Here is a 21,675-nt window from a genome sequence, read left to right as displayed (position 1 = left end):
ATTCCAAATAATGATTTCTCTCCCTCACAAAAATTCAATTACAAACTCATGATCCAATTTTTCAGTCCTATGAGACTCTATTTATACATAAAAACTAGTGAGTAAGGATAAGATCCAATCCCATAAACTTAGAAAATGAATTTACAACTTTAGAGGAAAATCTCATAATTCTAGATTTTTTGTAATTTTATACAAATTAGCGTTAAAGGACTAGCCATATCTCCTTGACCATGATGTATTTTTGATATTTGTTTATATGAAGTCTAATTTTCCATATTATCAACAAAATCCTGTCTTGGAATTTCCTGATTCAATTCCATGGCCTCAGAGATCGTGCTTGAAGTTGACTGTTTAGATACTTTTGCCAATCTGGGTTTTTCAAAAAAAAATGTACAAATATGCTTTGAATAACCAGCTATAAATTTGAAACCCTATTGAATATTTGGAAATGATTTGAGAAACAAATAAATTTCTATGCTTTATAAAAGCCCATTTTCTGGATTTTTTCGAGATTTGCCACCATTTGCACAGAAATAAAGGCAAAACATGGCAATTTCAAAATTGTTACCTATTTTTGGCTCTAGCTTAACTCATGTGTGAGGATCCCACACGTGTGAGATGTGTATATTCCAAGGAATTTACCAGAATATTAGGCCCATTTGGCATCTAAGTTTTCATTCTTTGAGAAAGAAAAACATATTTTATGATTTTGACTTTTTTCTCCATTCATGTAAGTGCAGAAACTAGTACTAAATTTCCAGATTGTTACTGAGTTGGTACATAAGAAAAATATTCATACCCAAACATGATTATTTTCCACATAATCACATTAATAAAGCTTCATTGGTAAAATCATGTTAAAAACACATTTAACCATTAAAAAGGATAAGAAATCCATCATAATTAACCACAAGGTAAAAGAAGTATATTTAGTGAAAGTTGGTGGTATAATTGCTATAAAAGGTGTCATAAATCTAGGAATATGGCCTATGAATGGAAAATCTATATAATGGATAGTATTACATATTTAGAGCCCAACATTCCCCCATGCCTAAGACTTTGCATGCCCTCATGCAAACAAAATTCTCGCCTATGACATTGTTTCTTGGGGTAGGTGATTAAAGGTGAATTGTCATACCATCAAAACTTTATATGTTTCTCAACAAGGTAGCACAAATTTAGGACAAACAAAATATGGAATAGGAAGTGATGGTGGATGATATAGGGTAATTCTAAGGATAAGGACTGGAAACTTTGTAAGACCATTATTCACTTTGTGGTTCTTTTCTCAGATAAGAAACAATGACTTCATCCTCTTATTGAGAACATTTAGATGATGATTTTTTGAACGTTTTTTGATGTACAAGGAGAATACACTATATATGTATCTTTTTATTCATGTACCACAATGCTTTTCTTTTCATTCTTATGGTTTTACTAGAATATGCATTGATGGATTTAGAAATGGGGGATTTAATGGTGGCTTAAGAAAGGTAAAGATTTATGGAATAGGAAGTGGTTAATCACCAAGCTTCCTTAAATTATAATGAGTTAAAAATTATTTAAACATGTTTTACCTCAAGGATACCTTTTGAATTTTGATGTGTACTGCAGGTTGAGGATGAGGCAAAGTAAGGCTAAAGGTCTAGAACGATCTGAAAGAGACAGAGTTAATGAGTGATAATTTGATCTACTGAAGGAAGTTGAACAGAACGAACTGAACATGTTTAAAAGGTACCAACAACCACTTTTCCCCCATGTATGAAGTTTTGCATGTCCTCATGCGAAAAAGGTGAGATAATGAAGAAGTGAGGAGGTTTGTTGAGATGAATCTAATACAAAGGAACCTAACAAAAAACAATGGAACAAATGAGATGAATACTAAACAAATATAAAACATCTCAGATTTATTAAATGATGCTAAACTAACACTAAGCATAAAATAAATTCCAAATCACTCATTACTAATGATTTCATCAATCCTTAATAGTTTTATGCTCAAGAAAAAAGAAACCTTTTTATAAATTTAAAGGGTTCTCCAGCTTTGTAGACAGAAAAGTAGGAGGCTTATTATGATGACAACAAATGATGAACCAATGAAAATTAGTTATTACTAACCAAATCCAAAAGTCTTATAGTCATCCAAGTATTACGGATAATCTTTGTAGTTGAGCTCTATTAATTCACTCTGATCATAGGTCCCACTTCTAAGATAATTAAATCTTAGGTATAGTATGAAAAACCAATGACAGAGGACTCAAGATTACCTTAAGGCCATTATTTAGAAGAAATTTTAAGGAGTTCATTTTTCTCTTGACTCCATCCACATATGCTTCCTTTTGATAGTAAAACTATAGATTAACCATCATACAAGTATACAAAAGCTCTAGTTTGGTTGGCACTTCTTTAGGGAGAATGCCCCATTTCCTGCAAGCGTTCATAGCCCTAACGGGTTTTCCTAGTGGTATCACAGGTCAGTACCTATTGCCAACAAGCATCCATAGCCTTGACGGGTTAACCTTTTAAACCTATTATACACTGAAGACTCTAGTCCCATGTTTCCTACTATTTTAGGTTTATATTATAGATATTGTTTTTGCAATTTGTAGATGGGAGAGCAGCTTCAGAAATCCCCTTAAAGGCATAGGATGATAACTTTCAGAGTGACTTAGATTACCTACAAAATTTATTCAACACATAAGTTACTTATAGGTACTCAAAGGACATAGCATGAAGGAGCCATTTTTAATGTGAGATGGATGAGGTTGCCAAGGAATAACCAAAAGACACCTAAAATCCTACTAATCATAGTTTCTGTGTATGCTTTATGTTATATACCTAGGGGGGATAATATGGGGTACAAAGGGAGGTACCCAAGGTAATAATGTAATAATGGGATGGGCCATAGTAATAAATAAGGTGGTTAACCCATATCATGTAAGGGGCCACAAGTAGTTAGTAATAATGTAATGGGCCTATGGTATTAGTTCGATGGTATGAGGGAACCATGGTAATGACCCATGGTATTGTATGTATGAGGCCTATATAGAGGCTAGAGACTCCACATGGAGAGATGTCAATGAATGGTGTCAAGGAATATTGTATGAATAGGCATATGGCTTGTGGAGTGTTCTCCTTCCTTAAGGAGTGAATGTATGGTGTTGCCATACCTTAAGGGTTTTGATCAACAAAGAAGCATTTCTATATATTTCTATCTTGTTATTCTTGGGTATGTTTATATTTTTGGATTAGATATATAACAAGTGGTATCAGAGCTACTGATACCACTTGTTATAGCTCCAATACCACTTTGTTATAGATCTAACCCAAAAATATATGATAATATAAATAAACCCAGAAATGATATGAAATGATTCTTTATTGATATCAAACCCTTAAGGTAGGGCAACACCATACATTCACTCCTTAAGGAAAGAGAACACTCCACAAGCCATATGCCTGTTCATACAATATTCCTTGACATCTCTCCATGTGGAGTCTCTAGCCTCTATATAGGCCTCATACATACAATACCATGGGTCATTACCATGGTTCCCTCATACCATCGAACTAATACCACAGGCCCATTACATTATTACTAACTACTTGTGGTCCCTTACATGATATGGGTTAACCACCTTATTTATTACTATGGCCCATCCCATTATTACATTATTACCTTGGGTACCTCCCTTTGTACCCCATATTATCCCCCCTAGGTATATAACACTTTCGCTTTTAAAGTAGTATTCCACCATGAGTAGAGACTTCAATAACTCTTTTGCAAGTCTTAATAAAGATGCTAGGATATCATGCTTTGGTGTTATGGTTATAGTATTCAAGTTATTTTTCATTGATACCATTGTATGGACCTTTTAATTTTGTTGTAATCCCCTTAATATGTTTTGGTAACTATATTTTGAGCAACTATTTTGTATTGATAATTAGAAATCTATATGAATAAGAAAAATGGAATTCCATAACAAAAAAGGTATATTAGCTATGAATGGTTTGGAATTATCATTCAATTCAACTTTTATGAAAAGGATTGTTTATTTAATTATATTTGTGAAATAGAAGTCTTAAAACAGATAAGTAATGATAAAGCATGAATGCATCATTTTTAACAACTTAAGGTAAAAGGAAATATGTCATCAAATACTCCCCTAAGTGTTACATTCTATTGACAAAGATGTATTTTCCACTTTTGAGTTCCAGTATTCTTCCCTTATTTAAGCATCCCAAATGACAAGATTCTTGAATCCGACTTTGTCTTGTAAAATAGCTTCAGTCATGAAGACAAAAAATGTCTGAATCTAGTGAACAAAGCGTACGTTGAATGGGTGCAACTAACATCCTGAATATTTGGTATTATTCATGACAAATCAAAAATTCTGGAAATTGAAATTCTGGATATTGGTACCGAACTAAGTACCAAAATTCTGGAAATTGAAATTTTGGGTACTTGTACCGAACTGAGTACTGAAATTTTGAAAAATGAAATTATGGGTACTAGTTTCCTTAAATACGGTACCCAATAGTTGGTATGTAGTACCGGATGATGTTGTAATGCAATCATTTCCAACTTCACATAGGATTCCAAACATAATGGTCATATCTTACTTTATTGAAAAGAAAAACTAGAAACAAATCGAACTATTATAAAGAAATAATAAGTGAGAAAGAAAAGTAATAGTCAAACCATGCTACTATGGAAATCTTCATTATAAAAAATATGCAGCTAAAAGAAACCTCAACAGAAATTTTCTATAGGAAGATAGATCTCCTGTTTTCAACTAGTTTATTTTTAGTTGTTAACATCCCCACTTATGCAAAGCAAATGAGAAAGATGTTCCACTATATTTTAAACTAAACTAATTACTATATGTAGAATTTATTTATTTATTTATTATCCTACTCTACTTGAGAAAACAAATTCCTCTCCTCAAGTATAGGAATATTTCCAATGTAACCATGTGCGTAACAAGTATAAAAATGCATTCATACTCAAGTTTAGAATATAGTTTTCAATTACCTGAGTATGAAGAACCAGTTGTTTTGATGATGATGTCAAGAAGTAATGAGGAATGAAGGAGCAGTATGGTCTTATATTTTCTTGAAACCATCTTTCAATAAAATAAAAATGCTCTTTTTTTACCTCTTTATTTGGATCATTTGGGATATCCTCCTTTACCATGTCATGCATATCTTCTAGCATTATATGATTATCCTCTTGTGTGCTCAGAGGATCCGTAGATAGGCATGTCAAAAATTCTTCAATCTCGGGTTCTATTGGTTTCTCTCCATTGGATACACTCCATGATTCTTTAATTTCCTCAACAAGTTTGCAAGGGTGAAGATCTTCATGTGGATGTGATCCACGGAGTTGTTGTTATTCTATCACTTAGGGGAAGGCAGATAATTTATTGTTTGCTATCAAGATTTGTTCTTCCTGAGATGTAGAGATCCCAACTACTACTAGGATTTGAGAGACTTCTTCCAAACTCTTTATCATCCTTGAATGTTGTTTTGATGGTTGTTAACCCTTGTCTTGCACATGGATTAGTGTATGGAGTTCTTAAAAATCCTAAATAAATAGAAAAGAAACACACTTAAAACAAATGCAAGCAAACCAATCATGTACTTGAAGTGCCACCATGCTACTAAGACTCTATTGTCACCAATTTATTTGTTCACACAAGTTAGGATTCTCTTATTTTCATGAATCGGTCTAAAAGAAAACACACTTGCAAAGAAAAAGAAGCAAACGACAAGGCTTTAGAGAAACCCCACCAAAGTGTATGTGCAAGTTCTTACCTCTCATATTACCATTTTATCTTCATCCCAAGTTGTCCCTGTAACTAAAATCATGCAAAAAACTTGTGAAATAAACTATGCTCTAATCCCTTTAGCACCTCCCCGGCAATGGCACCAAAAATGTTGGTGGAATCATATGTACTTTAATTCTAACATTTAATTATCAAATCCAAGATCATAAGACTTAAAGATGCAAACACAAGAAATGAAGGATTAAATCCTAAGTTAATCTAGTTGAGAATACAAAACAAACTTTAAAAGCTTGCAAGAAAATTTTATTATAAGTCTATTAAATAATAAATTAACCAATCACTAGTCACATTCTTATATCTAAAATATAATGTAAAATAGGTTCAAAGGTAATCTCAAAGTAATTCTGCAAGGAATTGGAAAGGAAACAATTCTAGAAATTTAATAAACAAATATCAGTAAATCTATAAAACTACCCTAGAGCAGGTTGCTTGTAATGACCTAAGAAACCTGGTGCACCACACACCTATTAAATACACACAATATCAATCAGATAACACAACCACTTCATTTCATATATAAAAATATAATTAAAAACACATTCCACACTTTGCTTTCACTATATAAGCTTGATTGTAACATAGGTGCTAAATCATAAAATTATATTAGCATACATAATAGAACAAGTACAAAAACAAGAAATTTAAACTAATCATGTACAATAGTTTACCAAGTTGGATCGATGGGCCCTTTCTAACACCAACAAGGTAGCTAAAAATTCACAAGCTTAAATGCTTCAGAAACTCAATGAATCATCAACTGTGACTTTTATTAACCTTCAACAAAAATACAGTTTACAAAGAATTCTAAATGATGATTTCTCTCCCTCACAAAAATTAGATTACAAACTCATGATCCCCTTTCTTAGTCCTATGAGGCTCTATTTAAACATAAAAACTAGTGAGTAAGGATAAGGTCCAATCCCCTGAACTCAGAAAATGAATTTCAACTTTAGAGAAAAATCTCATAATTCTGGTTTTTTTGTAATTTTATACAAATAACTGTTAAAGAACTAGCCATATCTTCTCAACCATGATGTATTTTGGAGAGTTGTTTCTATGAAGCCTAATTTTCCATATTATCAACAAAATCCTATCTTGGAATTTCCTTATCCAATTCCATGGCCTCTAAAATCGTGCTTGAAGTTAATTGTTTACATACTTTTGCCAATCTGGGTTTTTCAGAAATTTTGTACAAACCTACTTTGGATAATCAGCTATAACTTCGAAACCATATTGAATTTTTGGAAATGGTTTGAGATACAAATAATTTTTTTTGTTTTGCAAAAACCCATTTTCTGGATTCTTGGTATTCGCCACCATTTGCACAGAAATTGAGGCAAAACATGGTAGTTTCAAAATTGTTAGCTATTTTTTGCTCTAGCTTAAATCATGTGCTAGGATCCCACATGTAAGCTGGGTATATTCCAAGGAATTTACCAAAATATTAGGCCCATTTGGCATCTAAGTTTTCATTCTTTGAGAAAGAAAAACATATTTTATGATTTTAACTTTTTTTCTCCATTTGTGTAAGTGTCGAAACTAGTACCGAATTGCCAGATTGTTACTAAGTTGGCACATAAGAAAAATCTTCATACCAAAACATGATTCTTGTCCACATAATCACATTAATAAAGCTTCATTGATAAAATCATGTTAAAAACACATTTAACCATTAAAAACGATAAGGAATCCATCATAATTAACCACAAGGTAAAAGAAGTATATTTAGCGGAAGTTGGTGGTATAGTTTCTATAAAAGGTGTCATAAATTTGGGAATATGGACTCTGAATGGAAAATTTATATAATGGATAGTATGACATATTTAGATCGCAACACTTGTACTAGTGCATATTGTTACCAGCGCATAGGCTCCTACCACCTCCTCTTTTCTCCAGCGCCTTTTGGAAGGAAGCTACCACTCCCTTATCAAGTTTACCAGCTCCTAACATAAGGAAGCTACCACTCCCTCATTGAAGGCTCCTACCCTCACTACCTTTGTGGACCACGTTTCAAAATATTTCACACTAGACCCACTTGACTCAAACACACATCGAAACATGTAGGCCACTTTTTATCCAATTTTCAAACTGAAGCCGCACCCAACAATATGCTTATTCTATATAACTGAAAACCATGATACCAAATATTCTCTCTGAGACCAAACATTTATCAACCAAATAAACATTGTTACTAAATACCTAGATACCATTCAACCCTCTACAACCTGATCATTGATGTACCAAGCCAAATCTCACCAATAATAATCAAGTCAAACTCTTTGTTCATCAACCAAGCCAAATTCTTTATTCATCAAATTCCAAACCAAACACCATCATACAAAGCCAAAACTTTTCTACACAACCAGACATCCTTGAAAATCAGCAACAAATAATATGTTATCCATGATAAACGCTAGAATTAATTTTTAGTTTGATTAGTCATCTTAGATAAGGTTTTTATGTTTAGGTTCATGCGAAACTTATCATAGGGTACATTTAGTGTTTGATAGGGTCATCATAAAAAGAAAAGGTCATAATTCCATTGATTTGAGGTTATTATTTCATTATAGACTTGTCTCATAGTTTTAAAAACTTTCGCAACAACTCAAATTTAGCAAACCTAGAATTCGCTACAAAATTCCCTGATAGTTCTGTAGCAAAATGGTCCATCTTGACACTTGTCTCACTACGAAAGTTTGTTGCTGTGTAACTATTTTATTTTAAATGATTGTTAGTGATGTTAGAGTTATACTGAGTGATTATACATCTTTATTCTCGTGTCCACCACGCCTTTTCATTCACCCTTAACTCTCCTTTTCCCCTTTATACCATCTGTTGCTATCAAAAAGTTTACAAGTGTTGCCGTTGAATAGGGTTTCGCTATCAGAACAAGTTTAATCATGGTCTAAGTGAGGTCTAGGTTTTCACAAATTGGTTTGCAGGTGAAGAGGAAGCAACTCACAAGCAGTACCTCTATTTTTCATCATGGTCTTATCAAATTACTAGTGGTTGAAGAGTTAAATAGATTGAACAGAGATTGGCTTACCTTTTTGTTCTTAAGTGGGTATGAATTAGATGTTTCTACCCCCTCTAGGAGAACTCATAAATCTAAATCCACAACCCCTAGAAAAGAGCAGGAATCAGTAAAAGAGCATAAATCAGTAGTAGAGCAGCAACCAGTGGCAGAGAAACCTGTAATTGAATATTCCACAAGTACTAACAGGAGGATGACCAGAAGATAGAGTAGAGAATAGAGTAAAAAGAAGGGCAAACTAATTGACATTATAGAATTTATAGACATTGAAGAAAGTCTAGTTGAATAGCCTGTAGAAGTGACCCAAATTGAAACCAAGAAGAAAAGAAAGAGAGCTAAGAAATTAGACTTTACTCAAGAAGAACATGGTTTCATTTTTAGGCCAAGGAAACATGTCACAAGATCAATGCAGCAAGTTGAAGAGATACCTGAAGCACCATTAGACAAAACAGAACCATCAAAGAAAAAGAAAGGCAATGAGGTTGTTCATGAAAAAAGTGAAATAGAGGTCCTACAAGAACAGTTAAGGGAGGCCAGAAAAGAAGTTATCAAGACCAAGCTTGAGTTTGATGAATACCAAAATGAAGTGTTAAGACAGATAGATTTTTATGATGAAATTGCAGACAAATCAAAAAAGATGATAAGGAGGACTTTTCCTTTACATAGAATGTTTGAGCATATGTATAAAAGGACTAGTTCGTTACATGCAGATATAAAAGGCTTACAGGGACAAGTCATAGCACTGGAAACTCAAATTGAAATGATTCAGGTTGAACTCAAAAAGAGAAAACTCAAGATCGTTGCTGAAGTAAGTGCTACTCCATGATATGGTAAAGTTTTAAATTTTGTCTTCATTATACCTAAATAAGTCAACTCATCCATATATATAGTCAACATGGTATTAGGAGTCATAAGGAGGCATTAAGAATCATGAAAACTAGAAAAACTCAGAATTTTGGAACTTTCGTAGCAACTCCCCATAATGAATATGAGAATTTGCTACGAAATTGTTGTAGCTTTCCATGGAGGTTAAGGCTAGTCTAAAGCTCAGCAAAGATAGTTCTAAAGGCCTATATTTAGCTTATAAACTACAAAGAAGACCTTAGAACTAGCAGAGAGAGAAAAGATGTAGCATAAGGATGTTTTTTGAAGTTTCTACCAAAGTTTTCTACGAAACTGCTGAAAACTCTGTTTTTTGCTACGAAATCATAAAAACTCTATTTTTTCTACCTTTTTGAAGATTTTGAATATCAAACATCCAATCTTCAGATGGATTACAAATCATAAAGGGTGTCCACTTCATCATGTTAAACTCTTATTTTTCAGCGTGTCAAGTTAGCACATAGCCACATCATCATAATAGCCAGCTCATTAAGACAGTCAGCACAAAAGAAATTTAATTGATATCTATCAACAGGTCGAAGGTGCAATGACATTCCAGCAAATCTAGCATGCAATTGGGCTCACTATCTTCATCAACAGAAAGTGGTTATAGTTTTAAAGCTAGTAGAGTCCTAGTTGAATTCCAACTATGTAAAAACAGAAAATCCCTATGAGGACTTTGTTAGTTAGAAGAAAAATAGGAATAGGTATCTTAAATAGTGGATCAAATTTGGCCTAGGTAGCAAGTTAATGTAAAGAGATCTTTTCTCTATAAATAAGTAGCTTTTCAACTTTGAGAAGGGTTGATGGATAATGTGAAGAACTAACCTTATGTAATCTTTTGATCCTTTTAATAGAAAATTTGCAGCAACTCTATTTTTGTGCCTAAGATTCATGTCATGCCTTTCATGTGTTCTTACCATGTTGTTTTTTGTTTTACATAATATCTTGATTACTTGGAAATCTTGTCAAATTGTTCCAATTTCCTTCATTTACTATGTATAATTGTGGATGTTAATTTGATATCAGTTTTAAAGCTATAGATGCCTCAGCTTCCATTAAACATTATTTTGTCCATAATTTGTTTTAATTTGAATCCATGCCCAATGGTGGCAGTCATCACATTTTTCTTCACCTGCAAAACCACACAAAAATAAAAATCCAGAGTTATCCATCTAAACTTTGAGCTTTATATAGTCAATTTCATAAATATTTTGAGAGAGCCCTCTCAGATTGGAAGGGCTAACTTCCATTCAAAAGTTGGTTTGAAATAGTTACACTTGGTTGGAGGTTGACACAGCCCAACCTGTTCTAGCCTAGTGATAACATTTTGGTGTGTCTTATGAGAGCCGAAAAGCTCTGTTTCTTGGATTTTATTTGAGTCTCTTCATTCTGATTCCTAAGGGTAATAGGAAATCAGAGTTTTTTGAAGGTTGTGATATTACCCTGGAAGCTCCAATCTTAAAAGATACATAAGATCAAAGCTTCATGGTGACTCCACTGATTGAAGATTAGTAGCTTGAAGAAGTTCCGAGATGAGTTCTACTACAAGAAGAAATGTCAGGTATGCTCCTATGGATCAGTCTCACATCTATGGTTTTCCAAATCCTATGCCTTGTGTTGATTGGTCAACTCATATTCCCATTTTCAAGGATGATAAGAAAGATGATGTTAGTCTACATTTGGTTAAATTCCATTTACATGTATGTAGACTGAGGGTTGAGTTTCCTGAGGATTGTCTCATGAAGATGTTTATGGCTACCCTAGAAGACAAAGCTAGAGTATGGTATGAAGGGTTTCCATCAAGAAGCTTGTGTTCTCTTAAATATTTCCATAGAATATTTTTTTGACAATATGGGAAGTATCATCCTTCATCACCATTGTTACAATATTGTTGTAATTTTTGGAAAGGTTTCATTCAATATCTTGAAAGTATTGATGATGCTGTAGAATGTATGGATGATGAGGAGATGTTAGAGGAACTTTATGAATTTTCTTCTCAAGCTATTTATCATGATGATCAAGAATTTTTCCAACAATCAGATGTCTCTTCTTTAGTTGAAGATGAAATGGATCAACAATTTGACAATCAAGTCATAATACATGAAATCCATGAGGATTTGCAGCCTTGTCAATCTATATTCAGTCAAAGGTATGAGCCAAATCATTCAAATTATTTTTCAGCCCATTGCTTTTTTGAGAATTTATGTCAAGAAGAAACTCCTCAAGATCAGGTTGTTGAAAATACAAGCATGAAAATGTTGAACAGTGAGGTAACATGTGATGAAATTTGTCTACCTAGACAAGAACTTTTTTCCGTTGAAAATCATAATGATGTCGTCCTAGTTAAAGTGCATGAAAGATCACTTTTAGGTAAACTTGAGTTACATGAAGAGCTGAATATACAGGTTTTACCTATTCTATTTAAGGATCATCAAGATGACATGGATGATATGCATAAAGTTGTTTGTATAGGAGTTTTTAGTGTTAAGAATCAAGATGACAGTCCTCAAGAAAAACTTACAAAGGTTATATCTGATCTGTTTGATAAGCAAAAGATTAGTTTTGATACACACAATATGGATGTCATGTTTCAATATTTTCAAGGATGCATGGATGGTTTTGTTGATTTAAATGAAAAGGAAGAAAAATATATTGTTGTCTTGTTATTTGATTATGTTCTTGGAATTGAAGACATAGGACAAAAGAAGCTATAAGTTATGAATAAATTTAGCTCTCATGGTTTTACATATCAAGAAGAGGTGATTTTTCATGATTATCAATATCCTTTGGTAAATCTTTTCGAGTCATCAGTGAAGGTTGAATTTCTCTCATTTATAATCTCAGGTGATGGATTTAGTTTTTATTCTGATTTTCCAATAGATGGTCCACTTAAATACAGTCAAGAAGCCCAGGCATTGAATCAACTCTTTGACTGGTTATACTGGAGGTTTCATATTGTTTGAATTAAGCAGGTGGACTTTCATATGTTAGAGTAGGGTTATTAGTACATAAATAAGCTTGTTGGGCAAGTATTTCCTTAAGTTTTAGACTACATTTTGTAGTTGTCAGTTTCAGTTTGTACAGCAGTTTGATATCACATTATAGCAGAGGTAATTGGTTTTCAATTGGTTTGTAGTTTGCTTTTCAGTTTGGTGAAGTGGGTTCGAATGTAGTCTTCAAATTGGGATCAACCCAATGGTAGGCACTGGAACTACTTGCTCTTTGCTGCACCACAGGGGCGCAGCATCCCCATTGGATCCATTGTTATCCATGATAACCCCTAGAATTAATTTTTAGTTTGATTAGTCATCTTAGATAGGGTTTTTATGTTTAAGATCATGTGAAACCTGTCATAGGGTACATTTAGTTTTTGATAGGGTCATCATAAAAAGAAAAGGTCATAATTCCATTAATTTGAGGTTATCGTGTCATAATAGACTTGTTTGATAGTTTTATAAACTTTCGCAGCAACTCCAATTCAACAAACCCAGAATTCACTACGAATGTCCCTAACAATTCTGTAGAAAAACGGTCCATCCTGACACTTATCTCGCTATGAAATTTTGTTGTTGTGTAACAGTTTTATTTTAAATGATTGGTAGTAATGTGAGAGTTGTATTGAGTCATTATACACCTTTATTCTTGTGTCCTCCACTCCTTTTCATTCACCCTTACCTCTAATTTTCCCCTTTATACCATTTGTTGCTATAAAAAAGTTCACAAGTGTTGTCGTTGAATAGGGTTTGCGCTCTCAAAACAAGTTTAACCGTGGTCTAAGTGAGGTCTAGGTGTTCACAAATTGGTTTGTTGGTGAAGAGGAAGTAGTTCACAAGCAGCTCCCGATGTGTTGATAAGAATGGTAACCAGAAAACAATACAAAGGAGGCGTTGTAGTGCATTGTGAACCACAGATATGAAACTGCTTGAAGAAGGCCTGACTTTTGTAAAGTCATTTGCGAACGTGGGATGTTTACGATTTTGCCAAAAATTGCAGGGTTTTCATGTGAAAATCACTAAAGACTTTGCAATCAATTTCATAGGGATTGGCATGAAGGTTGGTATATTAAATTTGAATGTCTCTCCAGACACTATTGATTATGCTATTGAAATCCCAAGTTCAAGGGAAAAATGGTTTAAAGTCCATAAGTTCCAGATACATAATTGTGATGAATTCTTGAAGGAAGAACATCGAGGGATTGATATGACAGCAGGCATCTCCAAAAAATCCCTTAAGGAGCATTATTCCAAGTTGCTTATGGTTATTCAAAAGTATTTTACATGTGAAGGAAGGTTCCATATGGTCTACTAGTACCACTTCAGGTTGTTGCTCCACTTCATAGGTAAACAACCCTTAGATATCCCTTTCTATCTCTTCAGAAGTCTAGGAAAAATGGCTGACAAGGTTCAAGCTAAACCAGATACAAGTAGTACCTATGTTTTTCATCATGGTCTTATAAAATTACTAGTGGTTATACAGTTAAATAGATTGAATAGATATTGGCTTATCTTTTTTTTCTTAAGTGGGTATGAATTATATGTTGCTACCCCCCTAGGAGAACTCCTAAATTGAAATCCAAAACCCCGAGAAAAGAGAAACAATCATTAAAAGAGCAGAAATCAGTAGCGGAGAACCTACCAGTGGCATAGAAACTTGTAATTGAAGCTTTCACGAGTACTAAATGGAGGATGACTAGAAGACAGAGTAGAGAACAAAGTACAAATAAGGGCAAACTGATTAACATTCTAGAAGCTATAGACATTGAAGAAAGTCTAGTTGAACAGCCTGTAGAAGTGACCCAACTTGAAACCAAGAAGAAAAGAAATATAGCTAAGAAAATAGAAATTACTCAGGAAGAACATGGTTTCATTTTTAGGCCAAGGAAACATGTGACAAGATCAATGCAGCAAGTTGAAGAGATACCTGAAGCACCATTGGACAAAATAGAACCATCAAAGAAACCATTAAAGAAAAAGAAAGACAAGGAGGTTGTTCAGGAAAAAAGTGAAATAGAGGTCCTACAAAAACAGTTAAGGGAGGCCATACAAGAAGTTATCAAGACCAATCTTGAGTTTTATGAATACCAAAATGAGGTGTCAAGACAAATAGATTTTTCTAATGAAATTGCAAACAAATCAAAAAAAAATGATAAGGTGGACTCTGCCTTTGCACAGAATATTGGAGCATATGTATAAAAGGAATAGTTGGTTACATGAAGATAGAAAAAGATTACAGGGACAAGTCACAGCACTAGAAACTCAAATTGAAATGATTCAGGCTGAACTCAAAAAGAGAAACCTCAAGATCGTTGTTGGAGTAAGTGTTGCTCCATGATATGGTAAAGTTTTCAATTTTGTCTTCACTATACCTAAATCAGTCAACTCAGCCATATATATAGTCAACATGATATTAGGAGTCATAAGGAGGCATTAAGAATCATGAAAACTAGAAAAACTCAGAATTTTGGAACTTTCGTAGCAACTCCCCATAATGAAGCTGAGAATTTGCTACGAAATTGTTGTAGCTTTCCATGGAGGTTAAGGTTGGTCTAAAGCTCAGCAAAGATAGTTCTAAAGGCCTATGTTTAGCTTATAAACATCAAAGAAGACCTCAGAACTAGAAGAGAGAGAAAAGAGGTAGCATAAGGGTGTTTTTTGAAGTTTCTACCAAAGTTTGCTACGAAACTGTTGAAAACTCTGTTTTTGGTACGAAATCATAAAATCTTTTTTTTTCTACCTTTTTTAAGATTTTGAATATCAAACATCCAAGCTCCAGATTGATTACAGATCATAAAGGGTGTCCACTTCATCATGTTAAACTCCTATTTTTCAGCATGCTAAGTGAGCACATAGCCACATCAGCATAATAGCCAGCTCATTAAGACAGTCAGCACAAAAGAAATTTAATTGATATCTATCAACAGGTCAAAGGTGTAATGGCACTCCAGCAAATCCAGCACGCAGTTGGGCTCAGTTATCTTCATCAACAAAAAGTGGTTATAGTTTTAAAGCTAGTAGAGTCCTAGTTGAATTCCAACTATGTAAAAACAGAAAAACCCTATGAGGACTCTATTAGTTAGAAGAAAAATAGGAATAGGTCTCTTAAATGGTGGATCAAAGTTGGCCTAGGTGGCAAGTTAATGTAAAGAGATATTTTCTCTATAAATAAGTAGCTTTTCGACTTTGAGAAGGGTTGATGAATAATGTGAATAATTGACCTTATGTAATCTTTTGATCATTTTAATAGAAAATTTGCAGCAACTCTGTTTTTGTACCTGAGATTCATGTCATGGCTTTCATGTGTTCTTACCATGTTGTTTTTTGTTTTACATAGTATCTTGATTACTTGGAAATCTTGTCAAATTGTTCCAATTTCCTTCATTTACTATGTATAATTGTGGATATTAATTTGATATCAATTTTAAAGCTATAGATGCCTCAATTTCCAATAAACATTGTTTTGGCCATAATTTGTTTTAATTTGACTCCATGCCCAATGATGGCAGTCATAACATTTTTCTCCACCTACAAAACCACAAAAAAAAATCCAGAGTTAGCCATCTGAACTTTGAGTTTTATACATTCAATTTCATAAATATTTTAAGAGAGCCCTCTCAGATTGGAAGGGATAGCTTCCAATCAAAAGTTGGTTTGAAATAGTTACACTTGGTTGGAGGTTGACACAGCCCAACATATTCTAGCCTAGTGATAATAGAATACATAACTCTTTCAATGCTAATTAATTGTCATAGCCAAAATAGCACTACAATCCCTGATCAAGTCAAGTCGTATATGTTATTTCATTAAAGAAACCCACTTACATACGTGCTTTTTATGCATAAGAATCATGTACAGATCTTCAATCATTTTGTTCATCAAACACTGGAAGTGAATGATACATCACAGTGATCTCATCAATCAAATTAACTGATTATTTAGCAACAACTATCACATTACAATGATCATAAATTTCTACAATATCATGCTCATGAACCTTAAGCCACAAGGAGCTCAATCAATGCCAAAACACTCTTTGCAAATCATATCTTTCCAGATCATATCTATGAATAGCAGCAAATGTAACATTAGCAACCAAACAAGTCTCTACCAACATAAGGATTTTTCTTACATCAGATAGGTGATTATTTTGAAGAAGACCAATGTATGTAGGCATTATTCAAGAATACAAGTAGCATACAAATATCAAAATTCAGTGACTAAACCCTCTCTGCAAATGCAATCTTTGTTCTAGTTAAACAACCATTTCAATCACAACATTCTGCATATTATTCTATTTCACAAGTATCTACATACATTTTTGAATAAATACACTAATTTTTGGAGCAAAAACATCAATGACCACATTACAGAAGAAACGAATCAACCAAATGTTGGTCTCTACAACGACTCCTCGATCTGCAACACTTAATCAACTCTTTAATTCTTTTGTTCTCACAATAACAATGTAAACTTTGAAACAGGAACTATAAACTCAAAATGGGAACTCTAGCCAAAAAACCCTGAAAAAACATCAAAAACAGTGCTAAAAATGAAAAGTGTGTATACTGGAATGATGATTTTATTTTTTAGTGGTCAATTTTGAGCATGTTTTAAAAATGGTAGTGACTACGAAATTTACTACGAAATTTTTGTGCAAAATATAGCTTCAAAATGAAAAATTGATGATACTGGAACGATGATTTTTTTTAGGGTCAATTTTCAAACTTTTTAAAAAATGCTACTAAAACCAAATTTTTATGTGCCAAACAAAGTTGTTTATGAGAAAAAAACACATTAATGTTTTTGGTAGAATATCATTTTTCTTTCCTAAGTATAAATTCAACATGTTTTCAACCATAACATGCTAGATACAAAAGAAATTGAAATTTTTTCAACTATAAAATTAAAAAACCATGACATGATGATCTGGAATGAACTTCAAAAATTGCAAACCTGATGACAATGCCCATTCTGCAGTAGTTGAATACTTCTTGCCCCATATTAGTGTTTTCCCATCAATTTTTTTGATACGAAATTGATGTTGGAAGCTAATGTCATTAAGTTGTTCAATGCATTTCCCCTCACCATATGATCCCAGAATAAACCTTCGCATGTCAACAGTTTCTTCCAACACATCAAAAGTAGGCTCTAGCATGTATGATTTCTTAATACATTCAATTAGTGATGGCAAGCTCCCAACTTCCTTCCTCCTCAATGTGATTGAAAAACGACTGAATATCTGATATATGGTCATGAGTGTGCCCAAAAAGGAAACCAACCTTTACCTTTTGAAAAATTCTCAATTCAACAAGCATGTTTATATATCCAAAAACAACCTGATTTTTGTTTTCACGGCAAGTGTTGTGACCCAATTGTAGATACAAAACTTCAGGAAGATTACCAAACCAATGAGAAATCACATCATGAATTATGGTTATGGTCAGATTTGCATCATTTTGAATATTTGGAGCTGTGAAGTACACCCTTGGCAACATTTTCCCATTGAAGACCATACAATAGACCAAGTGAAACTGAATAAAATTTTCCTCCTGTAAATTTTTGGGTGTGCGAACAAAATGCGGTAAAAGTGTTTTCTTCTAGTCCATACCATCAATTATCAAACCCACACCCGCCATACCATGGTAAAGGTGGCAACACTGAACTTGAGATGCCTCTTCCTCCAATTTAAAATCGAATTTGCCTTGCAATTAGATTCTGCCCACAATTAGAGCGTTTACCTCACGATTAGATTCATGCATTGCTGCAAATTTTCATCGAACAGGACAATTTGGTGGCTCCATATTGTTTGATGAGCTAACGCTGACATAAATATGTCTGGAGGTAGCCACATGGCTCAGCTGCCCTGAAAATGAGCGAGAAGGAAGGTCAGCTTATTGTGGGCTCTGGCAGCCCACTTATGGATATAGATTTTGATCTACCAACCAGTAAAAACACTCTCAGCGACAAATAGCTATTAATTACCAGTTCGCTTATGAATATAGATTTTTATCTATATGCACAGTTCGATATACAGGTATTAGTCTCTGTGGAGGAAGAGGAACTCCTGTTCTGGGATTTCTCCGCTTAATATCATATTGGATGCCCAATAAGCATTGTTTGGGGTGATTCATAGCAGATGGGGCGATTCTGAGAATCGCCGGGTGGCGGGGCGATTCTGAGGTGCACATGATGTAGCAGCTTTTGCTCTGAAAGGGAACTCTGTTATTCTCAGAATTCCCCATTCTGTATTAAATGTACATACAATTTCTTTCAGCAATTGTTGGATTATGATGAGACAAACACAAATATTTTAATTCAGGCAAAATGATTCAAAATTTGAACATTTCAATCCGGAAATTTCATGTTTAATGACTCGTTATTAGCACAATTACTTCACTCCAAAAGATCTCACTGTCTCTACAAACATTTCACTGTGATTTATGTGTGCAGAAGTAGCTTTAGGCTGTAGGCGGAGCTTAAAAATCTAGAAAATTGCCAACATTTTGAAAACTAATTGGGGGTTTTTGAATGTGTAACAGGCGGTGCAACATCCATGGACGATTTCCTCGAGAAGTTTTTTCCACATGTTTACCGACGAAAGCAGCAACACCTGCGTGAAACAGACTACTGCAAATCATAGTTACTAAGTTCGAATTCGAATTCGGATTCGAATTCGATTCGATATGATAAAAATTCGAATGAAAATTTTCTAATTCGGAAAAAATTCTATAGTATACATCATAAAAATTTGAATATATATACTTTATTTTTTGTAATAATAAGATATTTCCACTATTTTTTTCTAATTCATCTTAGATTTTAAATAATTTTGAATAATTCTAGATTATCTAACCACTTTTAAGATACAATTAAAAATAAAATACCCATACTTCCTCTTCCCAATAAGAACTTAAATCCAAAAAGTCTAATAGATAAATACATATTTAGAAAATCACTATTCTAAACTTATTTATTTAAAATCTTTCAAAATATAAATATATTTAGACAATATATAGTAACCAGGTTCAAGTTTTTTTTTCTTATTTTTCTAACACTACAAAACAGATTGAAATTGAAAAGTAAAACTTTTCCAATTTACACATTTTTTTTCCATTTCCTTTTTTTTAAATAAACACAGTTATGTATTCAAACTTTAGACCTTAACATTATATGTATATGTCCAAGAATCTTGAGCAAAGCCATCCTAACGTCTAGAAACTAACACTAACTCCTGACTCCTTAAAAAGCACTAACGTTTCGGAAGCCAGTTCTCCTCACAATGAAGTATTGCTTTCTTTGAGAAGGCTCAAATGAATAAAACCGTAAACGAACCGACTCGAATTTCCTCGAATAATTCGCTCTCCGAATCGAATTGACGAATTTCTGAATTTTTTTCCCCAATTCAGACGTATTTGGTAACTATGCTATACATTATATATTCTCATATTTAGTGCAACTTCACGTTTTTGGAGTTGTTTTGTTGACATTATAACTTTGATATATATCGTACAGTGGTATATACATTACAATGCGTTGATAGGGTCGTCTGTGGAAACAACTTTCAAGAACGCTTTTGAATTTGTGCAAGAATCAAAACATACTATGGACAATACAATTATGGAAACAAAATTTATATTCATTCAACATATTAGCTTTATATAAAGTGGCAGTGATGATATATGGACGACATTGATATTATTTTATTGCTTACACTCTACTCATTTCTCTATTGTAACATTTCTAATACATTGCACCATTTTTCATTCATCGCATGAGGGTGTTGGCGCTCATTTCCACATTCGATTCCAACAACCAAACAGGAAACATAATCATTGACGTTGTTTATTCTCTTCGTGGATTTGGAGGCTTGAAGAAATAGGAAAAATGATGGTTAGTATCAATTGCACATGTCGTGATGCTAAGATTTCCAAAGACTACGGATATTTTTCTCAGACATCCTCAAACGAAGAATACAATTGTTATGTTAATTTTTGCCACGTCCTAGGAATTTCTTTCGCCTCGATTCAGTCCTAATTTCTATTCTACCAATAAACAAAGCCATATGAGCTCGTTCACCCATCTGATCCCTAGCATCATATTTAAATAATCTTTCAATTGTATCATGAGGTTGTGCTCTCGTAATCTCTTCAGATAAAATTCAAGGTGCAACTTGTTCCTGGTTGTGCAATGGATCGTTTGGGAAGAATTCCACCTGTGGCCCTGCTGCTGCTGCTCTGCATGGGGGATTCCCTGCAAACACCCATTAATGCCCAGGAACTTTCAGTTACCTCTGACTGGCTGGGTAGTGTTGCATCTCATGAGCAGCACGGGTTCGATTCCCTTACGGGCCAAATCTGCGATGGAACTCTGGGGCAGTGCAATGATGACGATGAGGAGTTTATGATGGCTACTAATGGCTTCCTTGTTTTTGTCCCTTTCCGTTATTGTCTATGGAAATAATCTTATTTGTGTGCCATGGCCCCAAATATTGGATGAATTTGTGCGTTTTAATGGCTAGCAGGAACTAATATTACCTGCACTATTAGATACTTGTTCCATAAGTTTAGGTTGGTGTGTTTTTATCAAGTTTGGTATGTGTTTATCAGCAAGATCCAGACAATTTTTGCAATCGCCTGAGGTTGATAGATGGTCTATGGGTAACTTTTGCAATAGCTTGAGGTTGATAGATGTCCATTGGTATAAATGATCATGTTTAGTGTGAAAAGCATGTTGCAATCTTTTTGTACCAATGTTGCAATATTTGGTATAAATGATCCAATGCAGTCTGAAAAGTATGATGAAATCTTTCTGTACCCACTGTATCATCTTAATTTTGTAAATTACAGTAGATGGTAAAAGAGATATTTGTTTTCAAAAAAATAAAAATAAAAATTGAAATCTTTCAATTGTA

At 33.6% G+C, this 21,675-nt stretch overlaps 1 protein-coding gene across 1 annotated transcript in view; it reads left to right on the top strand.

Moving 5' to 3' along the window:
- LOC149160279 (methylesterase 8-like) overlaps nucleotides 1-21,224 on the top strand; it is a 49,729-nt gene extending 28,505 nt beyond the window's left edge. Inside the window, exon 4 of the mRNA XM_089434567.1 lies at nucleotides 20,916-21,224. Within this exon, the coding sequence (XP_089290693.1) occupies nucleotides 20,916-21,224 (309 nt within the window). The remainder of the gene's footprint in view (nucleotides 1-20,915) is intronic.
- Nucleotides 21,225-21,675: the final 451 nt, after the last annotated feature.

The sequence above is a fragment of the Pinus tabuliformis genome, chromosome 5_2 (genome assembly GCF_031772625.1).
Source record: "Pinus tabuliformis cultivar Carrire ecotype Pingquan chromosome 5_2, CPIR1, whole genome shotgun sequence".
In the NCBI taxonomy this organism is placed as follows: domain Eukaryota; kingdom Viridiplantae; phylum Streptophyta; class Pinopsida; order Pinales; family Pinaceae; genus Pinus; species Pinus tabuliformis.
The sequence above is the reverse complement of the archived record's forward strand: the minus strand, read 5'-3'. Positions and strand labels throughout refer to the sequence as shown.